The sequence below is a fragment of the Labeo rohita genome, chromosome 2, assembly GCF_022985175.1.
Source record: "Labeo rohita strain BAU-BD-2019 chromosome 2, IGBB_LRoh.1.0, whole genome shotgun sequence".
NCBI lineage: Eukaryota > Metazoa > Chordata > Actinopteri > Cypriniformes > Cyprinidae > Labeo > Labeo rohita.
The window spans coordinates 3,412,720-3,431,745 of NC_066870.1; the positions used below are offsets into that span (position 1 = coordinate 3,412,720).

The 19,026-nt window shown below is 33.9% G+C and overlaps 1 protein-coding gene across 1 annotated transcript in view; it reads right to left on the bottom strand.

Moving 5' to 3' along the window:
- The window catches only part of pth1r (parathyroid hormone 1 receptor), a 94,780-nt gene that overhangs the window by 40,087 nt on the left and 35,667 nt on the right, over positions 1-19,026 (bottom strand). The window contains exon 2 of the mRNA XM_051095277.1: positions 8,415-8,517. Coding sequence (XP_050951234.1) covers positions 8,415-8,517 — 103 coding nt within the window. The remainder of the gene's footprint in view (positions 1-8,414; positions 8,518-19,026) is intronic.

Consider the following 19,026-nt stretch of genomic DNA (forward strand, 5'->3'; position numbering starts at 1 on the left):
ATGTAAAGGGTCATCCTATCACCCTGCACTATCTAATAACTGTTTAAAGTTTAATAACTTAACTATGACAGCTCTTGGAATAGTTATGCATGGTAATGGATGTGACAATTTTAATGTATTTGTTTGTGGAGAACAAGATCCACTATTCATGCTGGTGCTATTATTATAAGTACGAAGACTTGCCAAAACATACACAAACTGTGCAAACAGCATAAATTAAGTACCCTCCAACAAAGCAGGAGACAGAATAAAATGAAAAATACAAGCCAATACACACACATGCTGTTCTGAGTATATAAAACAAGCTGTTGCATCAATAGACATGCATCTATCCCCACACATGGCATGGCAGTAAACAAGAGAGGACGGGATAATAGAGCCCTCCAAAACAGGCAGATCTACTGCCAAGACATATGTACTGCTGCTGCTCCAACAAGCATTGAAGACTGCATAAGCGCTAGATATGTGTGCTTTGCAGCATGGCTTAATGCTACACTCTTTGAAAAAAAAAAAAAAGCACAAAGCTGTTTTTGGGCAAACTATCCCCTTAAGGACCTTACAGCCTGCGCCATCTAGAGTTTCATGACAGAACTAGATATTTATACTAAGTAAAGCTTTGGTTGAGAATTATCTCACTCTTGGGTCCTCTCTCCCCACAGAAATGCCTTTTTGTTTTTTCCACATTTTCTTGGCAACGCTAGTATTTCTGGCTTTGCTTTCAGTCGCTGTTATTGAAACCAGCTGCCCCCAACTTGCCACAAATAACTAGTTAAGGATAAATCTCGGCGTATGGCTTTACTGCAGATTCATTATTTTCCTACGCCTGTAATTAAAGATTTTCAGAGGGAAAATCAAAGCATATGATGGAGCACATTTTATACGCCTGGAGACCAGCTTGTCAATTTTTTTTTTTTGCAAAAAGTAATTAAAGGAGAGTTTTAGACAACAGGCCTGTTTTGCAGGACGCTTGTCCTGGAGGGAGTACGCCATGTGTGTTTCACATTTCCAAAATAACAATAGCCAAATGTCGAGGCTTTCGTCTTATATATATATATATATATAGGGCATTAAGCCGCAGACCACCTCCAATAGTCCAATGGTTTCAGATATACAGAAACATCACGTATATAATTTCCCCAAACCCAAGGTTACGAGGAAGCTATCATCGTATCTGATGAGGTTGTGGCTATTGATGATGTCATTCGGGGTTTATGAATAATATTTGTCTTCTTGCCCCCTTCTCGGGCCTGGCACGAATTGTGCCGGCGTTTTGATATATGAAAGCTTTTATAGCAATCTGGCGGTGTTATTTTACACCTGACCGCAAAGTTTGAGCGTCAGGCTATTTTCACACACAGGCCACAGAGTCTCAGCGTTTGTGGAAGAAGCCACATCCCTGCACTGTGCGACCCATGCCGAAACCTCAGTGTCTCTCTCAATGAGAACCTTGTTCGTGCCCCGCCATGGAGACTTGGTCTTAACCGAAGCACAAACGTGCAATAATAACAAATAAGAGCTGTGCCGTGCAGCGAGCTCTGAGGCCGGGCCTTGACTTGAGGTTGGGCTCCGCCACCTTCAGCCTGGACTAGAATAGATAAACCGACTCAGCGAACTATTTGCTGAGCAAACAATCTCAGATAGACACGACGATGCAAGGGTCTAATAATAGTTGGCTCGACGGTTAGTGGAGAATGCCACATAAATGGCACATAAAACGTCAAGGGTGGTCTCACAAAGACATGGTCAGGGGCGAGGCAAAGCCATTGCTGAATCAATCCTCCTGTCTTTCCTCACTCAGCAAGACTGAGGGATGTAGCGGGCAGCCGTTTCCTTTTGATGACGAATTCTTAAAAACAGACTTGTTTTTGCTGCTACTACTGTAGGAAATCTCCTTAATGTGCTATGACATGCATTTATTGTACTTGGGCCAGAAATGTCTTTGGCAATTCCTCACAAAAGCAAGAGCACATTGAGCATTGCTTCAACGGCGGTGAAGAGTAAGACAGTGATGAGCGGTTAGTGCATCAATTGAGACACAAAGAAAGGGAAATTCATCTATTCGTTCTTCATGCTACAGTAAATGCTGTTACAATCTCAGATGCTACGGAATTTATAACACTGTTGAGATGATAACGCTCACGCGATGATACGACCTGCTTTAAAAGACCTTGAACAGAATTAAAAGCACATAAAAATGATAATAGTGAAATAAGGATGTCTGAAATGGTGAAAAGGAAACTAAATTGGCTTCATAAGTTTTTGGGAAGGATTTTCCATGCCCTTGAAAAATTTCAAATGAATTGGGTAATTACACCACTTCAACAAATCTAGCCACTTCACACATTTTATACATATACATAGCTTGTCATTTCATTTCTTTCATAACAAAATTCCAGAATGTTAAACTTACATTTAATAACATTTAATACATGATTTTGCCAAATATATATAAATATTAATATCAATAATTATCAAAAAAATGTTGACATTTTGATTCATCGCTGTGACATACGTGCCACTGCTGTCACGTTTTATGTGCATGTAAATTGTTCATCAGATAGAGCTTCTCATTCTGAACGTTCACTTACGAACCACTGGAGTAAGTTGAATTATTTTTTTAATATTTGCAAATAAATAAATAAATAAATTTGTCTCAATCTCAATTTTCAATATATTATGTAAATGGCTTTAACAGGGTCTTTTAAAACAAATGTGACCCTGGACCACAAAACCAGTCATAAGGGTCTTTTTTTTTATTATTATTGATGTCATTTATGCATGGTTTGTTAGGATAGGGCCTAACAAAAAAAAAAAAAATAATCTAAATATTCTAAAATCGCCTTTAAAGTTGTTCTTAGCAATGCATATTACTAAACAAAAAAGTTTTGATATATTTATGGCGTATATGGTAGAAATTTACAAAATATCTTCATGGAACATGATCTTTACGTAATATCCTAATGATTTTTGCCATAAAAGAAAAATCAATCATTTTGACTCATACAGTGTATTTTTGGCTATTGCTACAAATATACCTGTGCTACCTATGACTGGTTTTGTGGTCTAGGGTCACATCTTGATGTGACCAAGTTACTCATATATGATTCTTAAACAAAATATTAGAACTTCACAAAACCACAGCATGATTCTAAAGGCAAAGTTGTAACTGAACCTGAACTGAAATCTCTGAAATTCTCTGAGAATGTGGTCTTTTTCATGTTTTAATAAGGTGCTTACTTGCTAATCATTTTAAACATCTTAAAGTCCTTGAACCCTGACAATTGCTTGCTACTTCTTTCTTTCAAAATTAAAAAAAAACAAAAAAAACAAAAAAAAAACAAGACGTGTCACATAACTGACCCAAATACAAAATGCATTGCAAACATCACCAGTCACATCTGGTCTCAGCACTTCAGAAACAGCAAAAAGACATCATGCATGCTCTGTCTCAGAGGTTACACGCTTAGCCTAATTTCTTTAGCTGTTCTATGATCAGAAAGACATGTGCACCCTTCCAAAAGGGGTCAGAAAACAGCCACCAGAAAGAGCGCAGAGTCATCAGGTAAACAGGTCAGATCTGACTCACCCACCCCACAACACAGGGCCGAGAGCAAAGAGCAGATCGCAGGAAATCTCACCCAAGATCCCGCACAAATAACATCACTTCACATTATTGAGATGCTTTGAACAGATTTGATAAAACATAATTTATTTTAATTTAAATTAATTTAATTTAATTTAATTTAATTTTACTTAATTTTACTTAATTTTATTTTATTTTGTTTTATTTATGATTTCTGTTTGTATTTGTAGTATTCTGAAGCTGGCAATGGTGACAGCAACAACAATAACCTTTTACTATTTACTACTGAAATATATACTTAAATGACATAAAAAAATTATCTTTTTACTTTTCCCTTTTCCTTCACATTCATTCATTTACTTATTTATATTAACTTCTCTTCTGCTTTCATTTTTATGCTCTCATGTTCATGTTTATTTTTGGGTTTTGTGTGTTTCCTTTTTTATTTTTCCTTTTGCCAACTTTCTTTTGTCATGTCTTTTCTCATTGCAAAAATTCCATGATTTAACATAGCAGTTGAGCTATGCTATTAAAGTGGATTTGTTTTTACACTCTCTGAACAATGGATCTGAATGCAGTTAATGAACACCCAGAACAAACAAAAGGATTTCTAAGAAAACAATATGCATTCTTTTTCTTCGCTCCAAATGAACCCAAGATTTGAGTTTCTGCATGTTTTGTTTATATGAACCATAAATTTGCAACCTGAGTCACATATTTGTTTACAAGTGCATTACATGTATTCCAAACAAAACGTCAGCTTATGTGCAACTCTTCTCTTTTCTAAACCAGAATAGGCCATCATGATAATGTCACTGAAACTACCTTTAGTATAATTGTCATTTTTGGCTTGGTTTTTGGTTTTCTATTATATATCTTAAAAAAAAAAAAAAGGATAAACCATCAGTCCAATTACTAACTGATTATTTGGTTGCTCGTGTAGTATTTTAAAACTGAATAATTATAATGTAATATAAACAAGGACTATTTAAGACATTAAATATTTGGTAATGAGCAACATGTCAAAGTCGCAAGGCTTCACCGAGCCCCAACTCGAAAACTGCAATATACGATAACGCTAGTGGTCTCAGACTTTTGGACCCCAATGTATATTATAATTTTTCCTGTCTGTTATTCATCATTTTATGTTTCTAATGAAATCTGCGAACCAAAGTAAATGAGACATTGCAAGTGACTTTGAAAGAGTGTAAAGAGCACAGTTGTCCGTCTTGGCAGTGGCACGAAAGAGACGTCAGGAGGCATTAGGTGTGACAGAGCTCAGACAAGCTAACACTGACAGCGTCTGAATGAGACGTCATTTGAGTGCCAGACCTCTGCTTAACATCAGCGACCAGTTGCACTGAGATCAGCAGCCGTTAATAGGAGATATAGGTCTCACAAAGCCCTCATCAGAACAACTCAACATCGAGCTGGCTGCCGTTACTGCAGAAACACAGTGGTGGCCAAATCGGCCTCCACTTGCATTTCTTTCTCATTGAAATAAACCATAACTACTAATATATGTTTGAATTTAAACCGGGTTCTCACATTTTTGACTAATGAATTTCCATGCTTTTCCAGGGATTACTTTTATTTTTCTATCATTTAATCAGTCACGTAGTACGTCTGATGCAATTGCATTACAGTGTATTGCATTAATATGTATATAAAACGATGGATTGGATGGAATGGATTTAACATCAAAACATCGCCCATTAAATCTTCAATCAGTTTGAGAAGTATTTTTATATTATCTATTTAAAAGAATAAAAAGAGCAGTTTCATGTCAATCTGTACTGTCAATGTAATAAGTAATAAGTAATGCAATACTTAGTACAGTAATCTAATTACACTGTTAAAGATGTAACTAATAACTAGTAATACTTATTTTATTTTATTTATTTATTTATTATTTACTTATGCATTATTTAAAAAAACAACAACATAAATTGTGTTTGTTAACAGTTAATGCAATGTGAACTAACATTAACAAAGATGAATAGTGTAATAAATGCATTGTATAATAAATGACACCTTATTGTAAAGCGTTACCCATATTACAATAAGGTCTCATTTCTAAACATTAGTTTGTTGCATTAGTTTATTGCATTAACATAAAGTGACAATGAACAATATACTTTACAGCATTTATTCAACTTTGTTAATGTTAGTTCTTAAAAAAGGTTCATGTTAATTCAGAGTGCATTGCCTAATGTTAACAGAAACAACTTTTGATCTTAAAAATGTATTAAAAAAGCTGTAGAGGTTTTATTAATGTTAACTAACGTAGTTAAATAATGTTAACCTGAAACCTTACTGTAAAGTGTTACTTCACATTTGTAGTGAAGTTTTCCCTCACAAAATTAAAATGGACAGTGGCTATTTGAGTTAAGAGCAAATAGATCTAGATGCTGTTTACATTAAGTATAAATAACAAAAAAATAAATAAACGGGGAAAAAAGTGTTGCTATTTATATGCTATTTTGACCAAATAGTATGACTCAGTGTGCAATAATAACTGCAGTGTATATTTATTGAAATCACACACAATTCATTAGTGAATAATAGATTTATTTTTACTTTTTAAGATTTTATTGTGTTTTTGTATTTAATATAAATGCCTCTTCAAGCTGATATGCGACGGGAAGAAGAGAAGACCTGCAGTCTGCAGCATGTCGTCATGCCATCTGCTCACAATAATTTAATCTGTCTAGTACAAACACAAAAACCTAAAAATAAAATAATGGCTAGTAGTTACTGTCTGGCAAAATACATTACAACTTCTGAAAAAAATGCAAATCATAAGCATATGTTAAACCATTTGATATAAATATGAAAAATATGAAATGCAGAAGGCGATACTCTAATTTGAATTTGAAATCCTTAAAAACGCATAAATATTTTAGGCACAGGATGTCTTGCAAATGTCTTGGAAAAGTAGTCTTTCTGTATGTGACTAATCTTCCACAGCTTATGTCATGTTTCATTACGGTTCGAATCTAAAACTGAAAACTGCAATGCCTAACACATATTCCCATTGTGTGAGAACTGGCGATCGAGAGTCTGACATCGAGATTCCTCAGCATTCACTCCCGTTCGGACATAAACATCCTTAACTGTTTCATGCTGCGAGACAGAAGTGACTTAACACGAATAAAATAAGCCTCTGATGAGAAGAAAATAATACACCAGTCTGGCCATGACAATGGGCCGCCAAAAACGGTTATTAAAAAAAGCGTTTGAGACGCTCCACGGGAGAATGAAGTGACCACAGTGAAAGGAAACTGAGGTTACCATAAAAATGAAAGCCTTTCACACACTCTATTCCCAGATCTCTATTTAGCGTGGCAAATCACCCAAAAGGGATTACACACAACTGCGCTATGCTATTTTCCAGGGAAACTGGTGGGCACATTTAGCAGCTCTTTTCTGATGTTGCAGTGCCCACATATCTTTCAGACACCACGCCATTAGGTCATTAATTATTCGTTCAATTATCGTTGCTGGTAACACTTCACTAACAATCACTAACAAACACTGCATAATGTTTAGAATTTATATGCGAATATAAATGCTATCATCTAATCTAAAGCTATCATCATCTAAACTAATCGTGCTTTACTCAAATTTTGTCACAGTAGTACAAAAGTACAATAATTAACAATAAACATTTATAAACATTTACAAATGACGAATACATTCAACTAGCTTGGGTACCACAAAAGAAAAAAAAAACATGAACAAATTAAGAATGAATGATTTGTGAAAAAAAAAAATACCCGAGTAGTAGAAAGATGCAAATATGTCAACTTTACAGACTTGATTCGATTCGTAAAGGTTACCAAATTAAAAATGTTGGAATAAATAGTGTTTAAAATTGACAGGATTTTGACATAATGTGCCTTAGATGTTCAGGTTAGATCAGGTTAATGGCATTTTTAAGCATTCAAATGCAGATGAATAAATAAGCTGTTAATTTGTGAATAACATCTGTTTAAAACTTCATGATCATGTTTTTTTTTTTTTTTTTTTTATTAAAATTAAGCATTTTGATTTTATTCACTAAGTTCATTAGTAAATAATTACAAGCATATTATCTCACAATTAATGATCTGGTAAGAATTAAATCATGTTTATTAATGATTTATCAATAAGTGCTATAAAGTGCTCTCATTTTTACAGTTTTAAATGCATTATCATTTATGAATTAAATGTTTAACAATAACATTATTAAACATTTTACATGAACTAATGATTCGTTAATCATTGCATAATGTTCAATAAATTGTAAACATTTACAAGTACAATATCTGATATTTGTAGCTATTTGAGGAATTACATAGGAAGACTTTAGAGTGTCATATCCACAACAAACATATCTTATCATTCTTTTAGTACAGTGACAGTAAAGACACTTTTGAGGGGTTTTGACCATTTTCTAAGACTGACAGCTGACATTTTGTTAAATATCCTAAATAACGACGTGTCAGGGCAGTGTAATAGCAGCTAATGAATTCAGTAGATTTTGGCTCTGTCTGATGAAGTGTTCCTGAGAGATCCAACTTAATCAATGTCAGGATGATGTTTAGCATCATCCTGATTGGATGTGGTGTAGCACAGAGTCACAGGCAGGCATCTCGGCATCTGAGGCCTGACCCCAGCACACCTCCCTACAGACACACAGGTATTGACAACTGCAATGTTTGTCATTCCAGCAATACTAAACTAACCTGAGAGTGAAGATAACTGTACCCTAGGCAGTGCTCAGTCACAGTGGATATCTACGCAGTGTCGCTCTCATGAGATTAGGAATTGAACATGTAGAACTTACCAGTGATTTTATGCTTGGACTTGATTGCTCGCTCACATTTTCGTTTTGCGTTGAACAGAAGATAGATTTGTTCTTCTTTAGTGAGGACATCATCAGCATCAACCTGTACAAACACACACAAAATATATAATATAAAATAATATAATACAATATAATATAATATAATATAATATAATATGCGATTAAGCACATCCAAAATAAAAGTTTTTGTTTACATAATATATGTGTGTATATTGTTATGTTTATTATGCATATATAAAGATACACACATACAGTAAATATTTAGAAAATATTTATATGTATTTACATGTATATATTTATATTCATATAATTAATATTATATCTAAATAATTTTAATTTATAAACGTAACATATTTTTTAATCTTAAAAAACTCAAACATGCCAGAGTTCAGTGTAGTACTTCATTTACATAAATTTTCCCAACAATTACATTTATTAACTGTGATTATGTAGTACAACGTTGTGTAGAACATTTATATATTATTTATAATTTATATAAATTAAATAAATCCATTAAAACACACGGACATTTTTTTTTTTCAATTTCAGGAGGGTTTTTTTGTGTGTGTGTGTCAATTTGAGTGTAATTTTACCACCCAAGCCCTGCTTAGTTGCAAATTACAATTTAATTAGTTACAATAGTTACAATTGATATAATAAATTACTCTGAAATTCCTAGTAGATTTCAGCAATAATAAAAAAGAAACATCAAGTAACCTTAAATTAAATATGAAATTGTACACATTTATTCTTTTATATGCACACTATAATATAATATATAAAATGCAAAATAATCTTTTATTTGCAACTTCGAAATTATACAGTAGATGATAGATAGATAGACAGATAGATAGATAGACTTATTAGAAGTGTACATTCTAAGAGTAACAAGAAAAGAGGATATTTTGTTCCTGTAGTGATAAACAGATCCCACAGCGGTCTTACATATCAGGGAGACAAACACAAAACCAACTCTAAGCTTTTGAATAAATCCAGCTATTTTTATCTTTTTAATATCAGTGCATAGTCTTCGCTAACAAATGCTTTACCCAGTAAACAAAAAGAACAATGCTCTACAGTTTATGCACTTCATATCCCAGTTGGGCTTTGGGTAACTGAAAGTGATTTAATATATTTATATTATTATTATTTATTTTATTTTTTTGCGTTTAAAAATGTATCAAAGATATGGTGATTATTACAATTATATTAGATCTTTACTGAATGGCTAGACAAGAGCTAAATAAAATTTACTGCGGTGTTTCAGCTGAGTGGCAGACATGATTCATCCACACTGAGATGTGATGCCAGTGCAGGTGTGACTTGAATTTGGCTTGTTCTCTCTAAAAATCTCCTGTCTTCTACTGTTACAGTACACCACAAATGCCATAATTTCTAGTTACACACACAAGAGCAACAGCTGGAATTATTAATGATATATGAATAATACCCCAGTTGGTGTAAAGTAACTAGATGGAAGGTTATGATTTTCAACTTTCAGTGCTGTATTTCAGTAATATTCAGATCCAACAGAGCTTATAGTAAACGTTAAGCTAATGATTCCACCGTTTATTTATGCTAGATATCATGTTAAATATAGTTTATTCAGTTATGCTAAAGCACTGGAACAACAGAAACAAGTGTTCATTGTTTATATGTTTAGTTTTTTTCAACTTCTGTATTTTATTTCCTTCTTTAATACATGATGTGTCATAATAACTGCCAACTCTGAAATATGAGTCTACTAAGTGCACTTGAAGGCAGCATGTCCCACTAAAACGGCCAAAAAATTTAAAGAGATTTGCTGTGGTGGCAAAAGGGTGGAGTTTTGTTTCACAGATTTTTGTTTTAAAGAACTGCTTTTCCATTAACAACACTCTATGCAACATACAGAAACTCATACAAGTATAATAGAATAAAATATATTCAGGGGCATCATGCATCTAGTTTTTAAGAGGGCACACTGGAGGTGGTGGGATTTTATGTATGGAAAACAGCAGAATTGTTTGATTTTTATGAAGGAAAAAAAAAGAGAAAGAGAGCCTGAATTTAAAAGAACTATTTTTTTTATTATTTAAAACTATATTAATAAAATGTATAGTTCTGGTCCTTGATTCTGACTGGTTGAGCCACATTTGAAGCTGTTGTAAATTACTCTACAAACATACATCTTTGCTTACTTCTGAGCGTTGCTTGGCAACCACTTTGTTGGAACCACAACTGTTTCTAAAGAACTACAGTACTGTGCAAAAGTTTTAGACCACTAGTATTTTCACCAGCTAAAAAATGGTTTAAAGTAAGTTATTTCTATCTTTTGCTGTAGTGTGTCAATAAAAAATATCGGTTTACATTTCCAAACATTCTGTTTGCCATTAATTGTAATAATCTAGTGAGATTTTTGTTTGCACAAGGAGTCTGACAACAGCCAGTACTCCACACTGATCTAATCTCATCATCATCTAGTTTTCCTGGAATGACATGAAGAAATAGAAAAACTGAGACAGACTAAATCCAGAAGAACTCTGGCAACGTCTCCAAGATGCTTCAAGAGACCTTCCTGCAAAGCTACCTGAAAAATTTTGCGCAAGTGCACCTAGAGCAAAAGCTGCTGTAAACTCCATCCTGGAGACTTTGTCCCAGTTCTTCTGGATTTAGTCTGTCTGAGTTTGTTCTGTTTCTTCATGTCATTCCAGACAGACTGGATGATGATGAGATCAGATCTCTGTGGAGAGCACTCGCTGTTGTCAGACTCCTTGCGCAAACAAAAATCTCACTGGATTATTACGATTAATGGCAAACAGAATGTTTGGAAATGTAATCTGATATTTCCTACTGACACACTACAGCAAAAGACCGACTTTAACTGACTTTAAACCATTTTTAACTGATGAAAATACTAGTGGCCTAAGACTTTTGCACAGTACTGTATATTGTTTGGTGGAAGAATAATGTTTTTATTAATATCATTATACTTTATTTGCTCTGTTTTATTTTGTGAAACCTTACTACGTCTATGGAATAACCATTTTATAAAAGCAATAAGCCCTGCGAAGCCGTGGTTTACAGTGGATTTATAACAGCTAAGGGGGTTTTAGGCACTCCGCTTCGCGTTGTGCATAACAATCCCCCATTAGCTGTTCTAAATTCACTGTAAACCACAGCTTCTTGGGGCTTATTGCTTAATTATAAAACGTATAGTTCCGGTCCTTGATTCTGACTGGTTGAGCCACATTTGAAGCTGTTGTAAATTACTCTACAAACACACACCTTTGTTTACTTCTGAGTGTTGCTTAGCAACCACTTCGTTGGAACCACAACTGTTTCTGAGGAACTACATTGTTTGGTGGAAGAATACTGTTTTTATTAACATCATTACACTTTTATTTTTTATTCACGTTTTATTTTGTGAAACCTTACAACATGGAATAACCGTTCATGTCGTGCCTAATGACGCTGTTATAAATTCACTGTAAACCACAGCTTCTTGGGGCTTATTGCTTTATTAACATTTCACTGTAATAACTGCTGCAATATCTTCAGACCTAATTATGGACCATTTCACTAGATGTAAACATACTGGTCCTGATACACTTCCTGTTTCTTTTTTTTTTTTTACTTTACACAAACATCACAAAAAAATACAACCAACATAACATTTCACTGGATGAAAATGTTACATTAGCACCTTTAAGATGTATTTGTATATGTGAAATAAAAAAAATAAATTAATTAAAAAAAAAACTGGAAACACTTCTAGCGAAATGGTCTATATACTTTTAAATTATGATTTAAAATAATACAGTAACGTTAAGGTAACATTATTAACATACATATTAACATACGAAAATATACATTATGCATTTATTGTTGTTACTCCAGAATATTAAGAGCATTAGTACTATAATTCCTTCATCGATTCAGGCTTCCACATGTTCTGTAGCTAAAAGAAATAAATTTATGAATTTACAACATAAGTACTGAACAGCACAAGGTTAAGACTGCACATTTTCTCTGCGTTTGACAACGCATTTTGCAAATCCAGAGGCTGTTCTTCAAGGAAACATGCCGCACCTGAGATACAGATTACCCAGACACAGAGACACAGATGTTGGCTGATCAGTAAAGGTCATTTTCACAAAAAGCTAAAAATTAAAGAATTCATGCCCTCAAATGTTGCCCTTATGTTGCTGTTTTACTTAACTGATTGTTATCAAATGCAAACATATTATGGTAACGCTTTTATGGATGCGAAAATGGATTGTGAATACAGCTTCCAAAAGATAAAAATAATATTGGTAGCGTTTAGATTAGGGATCACATGTTAATATGGTAATATGCTAAGAGTGAATAGTGTCTTTTTAAAGCTGCATTTAAAATCCATTGGCTCAAATACACGAGGGGGCATATCTATTTGAACAGCCATGATGCCTCTGAACATTTCCAATCAAGATGTGAGCTAAAAGACTCCGCCACAGCCATAATTAGACAATCTCTTTTTGTGAACAAGCTACGATTATGGGAGAACCACCTAGTTAAAATCATCATCATTTCCCCAAACCAAAAGAATGTGCTATTTATAGATGACAAATGGCCACATCAGTCTCTCAGAGATTATAGTATGTCGCATACAAGCTTGTTAATAATGTCAGTGTCACCGCTTATAAGATCAAATGAATATTTCTCATGTTGACACAGAGAAAATGAACCCTGCGTCTGATTGTCAACATTGATTACATCCAGCTGAGTTCCAGTTACTGTTTAGATTGTAGTACATTGATTTCCTTTTGAGGGAAGGTGTCAGTGCCTGCGGTGCCTTGATGGACTGGAGTTTCTTTCTTTGTATGTATTCACTGGTTATGTTTAACAGAGCATACTACGCAGTATATGTGAACATTGCACTTCCTGACAATCCATTTCCAGTAAGGACGTCAATATAATACCTGGAACAAAACTATCCATTAGCAGTTCATATTCATCTCAGTGGCACTTGTTTGGCTGGTGCTTTGAAATCTGTCATCTCTTGCTCATGGTAACTTATCTGCTGCCAGGTTATTACCTGAACCATATCTACTGAACCATTCATGTGATTACTGACCACTACTAATGACTACTGACTACTAGAGACACAGGAAAACTACATTACAAAGCTACAAATGGAACATAGGCTCATTGGAAATACATGTCTCTATATACATTTCTGCAAAACTGGAAAAACGTACCTCTATGTATAAATCACTGAACACTAGAGGCAGTACACCTGACAACTTTTATTCCTTTTCACACAAAGTATGATTTACAGGTACATAGTTTTGATTAATAAAGCCCAATTTTCACACAATTACTTGCAGTATATTAGGTTATGACATCAAAACAATTTTAACATTCTGCACGATTTGAAAACTGATAGTTTTGAAGGATGTTGTTGCAAATACAGTTTCAGATGCATGACTTTTCTAATTCAGTTTGTTTGCTCGGTAGCTCACGCAAAACAGTGTTGCACTTGAGTGATGATGAGCTTTGTTATGAACCTCGTGAAACTACAGTTTGACAAACAGCTCAGATCTGCATAAGTAACACAGCTGCATAAATAAATGCATTTTTATATCACTTTTGCATTTGCTAACACTGTCGGGTAGGTTTAGGGTTGGGTTTGGTGTAGAGGTTATTTACAGCATGATAGAGCATTTAGCAACACTCCCTGGATATCTGAATTCTGAACAGCCGCAATACTTACCTCAAGCAGCGTAATAAAAATGCAACAATACATGCCTGTACCAACGAGTTAAAAATGTCATTTCACTTTGAAACTGTCGCGAAACATGTATATAGAGGCATGTATTTTCATGAGCCTGGGTTGTACAAATGACTATCCTGAACTTGAGCCAGGGGAAAACAAAAAAATCTATTCACGCCTTAAAGAATAATTCTTAAAAAATAAAACAATAAAAAATACAAATAAAAAATAATAATAAATAAATAAATAAGTTTGAAGGTCTCATTAATATTAATATGTAGCCACTGGTAAAGCATACTATACCATGCAAAAACATTAAAAAATATATATTTTAAAATTGCAGCATACACTATATATGCATAGTATACAAATAGATTTGTAGGGGAAAAATAATAATACAGCAAAATATTTACATGAAACATATTTACAGAACAACCTGTATATTTTACAGTTTAAAACTGCAGTTTAAAGAAAAAGTAAATCCAACAGCCTCTTTTCTGCTGAATTAATAAGGCTACACTGCTACCAAACTCTGTTTTATATTGTTAACATACTATACACTAATAATTACATGTGACACTAAAATGATGCAGTAAATGTTAATTTAACAACAAAGACTTTGACATAAACATACATAATCCTAATATACATATCTGATAACAATAAAAGTATTAATTAAAACAAAAGTCACAAAGATGATGACTTATTTTATACTCCCAAAAATGATATATTTAACAGTATTTTACTTTTAAATGTAAGGTTACATCTATTACTGTTTTTCTTGTATATATAGGGAACTTGCCGTGAACCAGCATTTCTATAATTGCATTTCTATAGTATTTCTTTAAATGTCTTTTACAAAATCAACCAGTTTTTTTCTAAAAAACAAAACAAAAAAAAAACTCAAAAGTCCTGCACACTATCAATGCTTCCAAATATATACAATACTCCATTAACAGCGTTTCAGTGCTATGACCTTCATCAGGTATACAAGAATTATTCAGGTACATCCTTATCACTGCAATGATACATAATTACCAATTCACCGCACTTATCTACTTTACGGTGTGCAAGGTTAATTGTTGTTTATTGCTGTTTTAAAATTCTGAAATTGAAAATATTAAGGTATAATTGGAAAGCAGCATTTCTATGATAACAGCAACTTCTCAAATTGGTGGCTCTCACTTCAGAATTACTGGAAAAAGTTTGACAGGAACATAAACCATCAATGAACTTTGTATGTCATACTTTTATCAATGGAAAACATGAATAGGATTTTTATAGCAGATGAACCCTACTGCTGCACTCTATTGAGAGAGACCTGAGGATAAGAAACACTGAAGGCCGCATCCAGATTCACAAGAGTCAATATTTCATTATAAGGCAAGCGTGTTTTCGTTCTTCAAAGGTATGTATATCATTTTTTTGGATGTTACAGTACTTTCTTTTATCTACGCATAAAATTCAGAGTGAAGAAGCAAGTCATTCGTAGGCTGAAAAGTCTAAACACTGTGGCTTTGTGGAGCTATCAAAACACTGATGCAGCCGACACAGCAAAACTCCCTCAACCAATGCTGTTTATTCAGTTTATTCTTGCCCTGCAAGCATTAGAATATGTAGTTATTTTTACAAATCCAAAAATACAGAAATGTATTTTTAATCAGCAATGTCAGACCATGATTACGGTTTGTATACGGGTCAATATTGTGGTTGCAGTTTGATGCAATCCAAATGTTGCTCTTATTTTTTTGTGTGTATCCTGAATTAAGGGACCGTTTGCCCCAGCATTTGACAGTCATGAAGAAATACAGTTGGAAGTTACATGAGTGACATTCTTACATGTCTTGAAGACATTAACCAAGACAGATAAATATGAAAATCTAAAGGTCCTCTAGTTTGACATGCATGCAGTAGCACTAATTTAGACATTAGGTCAACATTTTCTTTTTTTGTCTCAAAACATTTACATTTCACAGTACACGACAGTCAACATTTTATATTTGTGTAAGCACAGTGGCCAGACGGGGTTTCATTAAATTAAATCACAATATTTTCCAAATGGCCAGGCCAAAATCCAAAATTAATGACATGAATAGCATGTCATTTATCTCAAGACTGAATGGTTGAGTGACTTCGCATCCACTGGAAATGATAATGAGGCCACCGTTTCATAGCTGTTTTTTTTTTTTTAATCAAAAAATTAAAAAGTAGAAAATTCAGAGACGATTACAAAATGGATAAGAAAAGAGGACATGAATGCAATGTATTTAACCCCCTAACTGTCACCGTCCCGTATTCATTGGAAAGGTCTAAGACTCCTAAATAGATATTTTAAAACTGTTTTGTGTTACAATTTATGTAGGAAAAGTAACAGATTAATTAATTTATGACAAGAAATTATGGTAACACTTTAGAATAGGGAACACTAATTCACTATTAACTACGACTTTTTCCTCAATAAATTCCTAATTATTGAATTAATAGTCAGTAAGGCAGTTCTTAAGTTTAGGTATTGGGTAGGATTAGGGATGTAGAATAAGGTCATGTAGAATAAGGCATTAAAGTGCTCCTATTATGCCTTTCAAATACGATCTTTCATGTAGTGTGTCATATAACTGTATGTGAACATAAACTATCTGCAAAGTTGTGAAGCCGACAGTGCACGATAAATAAAGTTATTGTCTATCAAAAAAAGGAGTTGGCTCACATTTGCCTGAATGAGTCGTCAGGAATTCAAATCTTTTTCGCCCATATGTCACGAAGTAACACATTTGCATAATGTCCACCCACGTTCTACGTCACGAACAACTTGCCCGCCCACGAACAGTAAAATTTACATGCGGTTTGGATCACATGGAAAGTTACACATACATTATACAGAAGACGCTGTATCGTACGCTGTGAGTAAAATTGTTTTATATTCACTTCCAAAAGATGAATCTACAAAGATTGTATTTTCTAGCGATCATTCAAAATAAGTAGTTGTGTATGTTATGTTGTGTAGCAACCCTGCACATGTCTTGCTAACCGGCTAATTCACGCTTCTGTAGCTTTGTTGTTCAGCTGTGGACCCACTGTAGGCTGACAATTTGTGATTGATGCAGCCTGACTGTCTATCTCATTATTTGGAGTAATGATAAAGGATGAGCACGAAGCAGCTTTCACACCGAATGCGGAAAGCGCTGTGCTATGAAACCCATTCATTTCAACTGCTTCAAATGAATCAAGTTCAAATGAGTTGTTCAAATGTACTTTTGCTGCTGCGCTCTGAAGGGCTGCACTGAACCCAGCGGCAGCGCAGCGCTTTCCGCGTTCGGTTTTAAAACCGCCTTAATGCATTATACAATGTTGAAGTTCACAACACAGAGGTCGATCAGCCACTTCAGCCGCTTCACCGTCAGACTCTGGCTTGAGTTGGTATGGTAAAATTGATACCATCTTTTCTATGTATTGACAAGTCTCCAGGGCTGTCATTCAGTTATGGCAATGGGCGTTTCGATTTCCAACACGCTGTACGCGGTAGACCAATCATAAAGGACTGCGCCATCTGACCAATCACAGCAGTGAGGGCTCACGGAAAGGAGGGGTTTAGAGAGACTGATTCTTTGAACTGCTTCACAAGAGTCGTTTACAAATCATTTAGAAATGGGGTAAAATTAAATCTATTTTTGGAGAAAACTTTTTGACCTTGCATACATGTAAACCTGTTTTGGGAGTCTATTAAAACAATATTAGCAACCTTTAAAATGGCATAATAGGAGCACTTTAATATGTGCTTAATTAGTACTAATAAATGGCTAATATTCTAGTAATATGCATGCTAATAAGCAACTAGTTAATAAACCGTAAAATAAAGTGTTACCGAAATTATATATCAGCTGAAAACTTAAAATCTCAAAATTCATCCTTTGAAAACCATTTTAAAATCAGACATTGCATTATCATTGAAAATGTACATTTAAATCATATTACAAAATGTTTTCATTTTATAAAAATTTAAGTTTGAATAATGCATTTTCACATCTATGTTCAAAAATGGGAGTGACAGTTTAAAATTCCTAAAATATGATCAATTTTCATAAAATCTCTTAGACTGAGTGATAAAGGGAAATGTCATTAAAAAGAGATATGATTGGGATATATGTGTAGTAATAATAGCATATATGGTCATTAAAGAAATAGCTCAGTCAAAAATGAACATTCTGTCATAATTTATTAATCCTCATATTGTTCAAAACTTGCATGACTTTCTTTCATCAGCTGAACACAACAGAATATATTTTGAAGAATGTTGATAACCAAACAGCTGATGGCAGCCATTGACTATGGAAAGTTCTTTAAAATATGAAAGCATCTATTAAAATATTTCTAGATATCTCATTACAAGAACAGTGGAGTGGAGCTGTCCGAACTGAATGCAAAAGACAAACACATCACATTATGTTCCAAAGAAAGGCGGAAAAATACAGGTTAATCAATAACACTAAATGGCTTTAATAGCCTTAAAGTGGTGCTATTATGCTTTTTTCATGATTTTCAACTTCAGTTAGTGTGTAATGTTGCTGTTTGAGCATAAAAAAGAGCTGCATACAAGGTTACAATTCAGACTACAACACACTTCTTCTGGATATTGTGAAGGCTGGGAAGAGAGGTGCTGCAATAATAGAAAATCATGCATGAAAACATATACTAGTACACCCCAAAAACTAAATCAACACTTTGTAAAAGGGAATTATATGACCCCTTTAAAAAATTATAGTCCATGTTGTGATGTAGGACATTTAACCGCAAGAAGACAAATGTCGAGCAGGACGTGATTATATTCATCAAGGAACTGATGAAAAAGTGGACGTCACA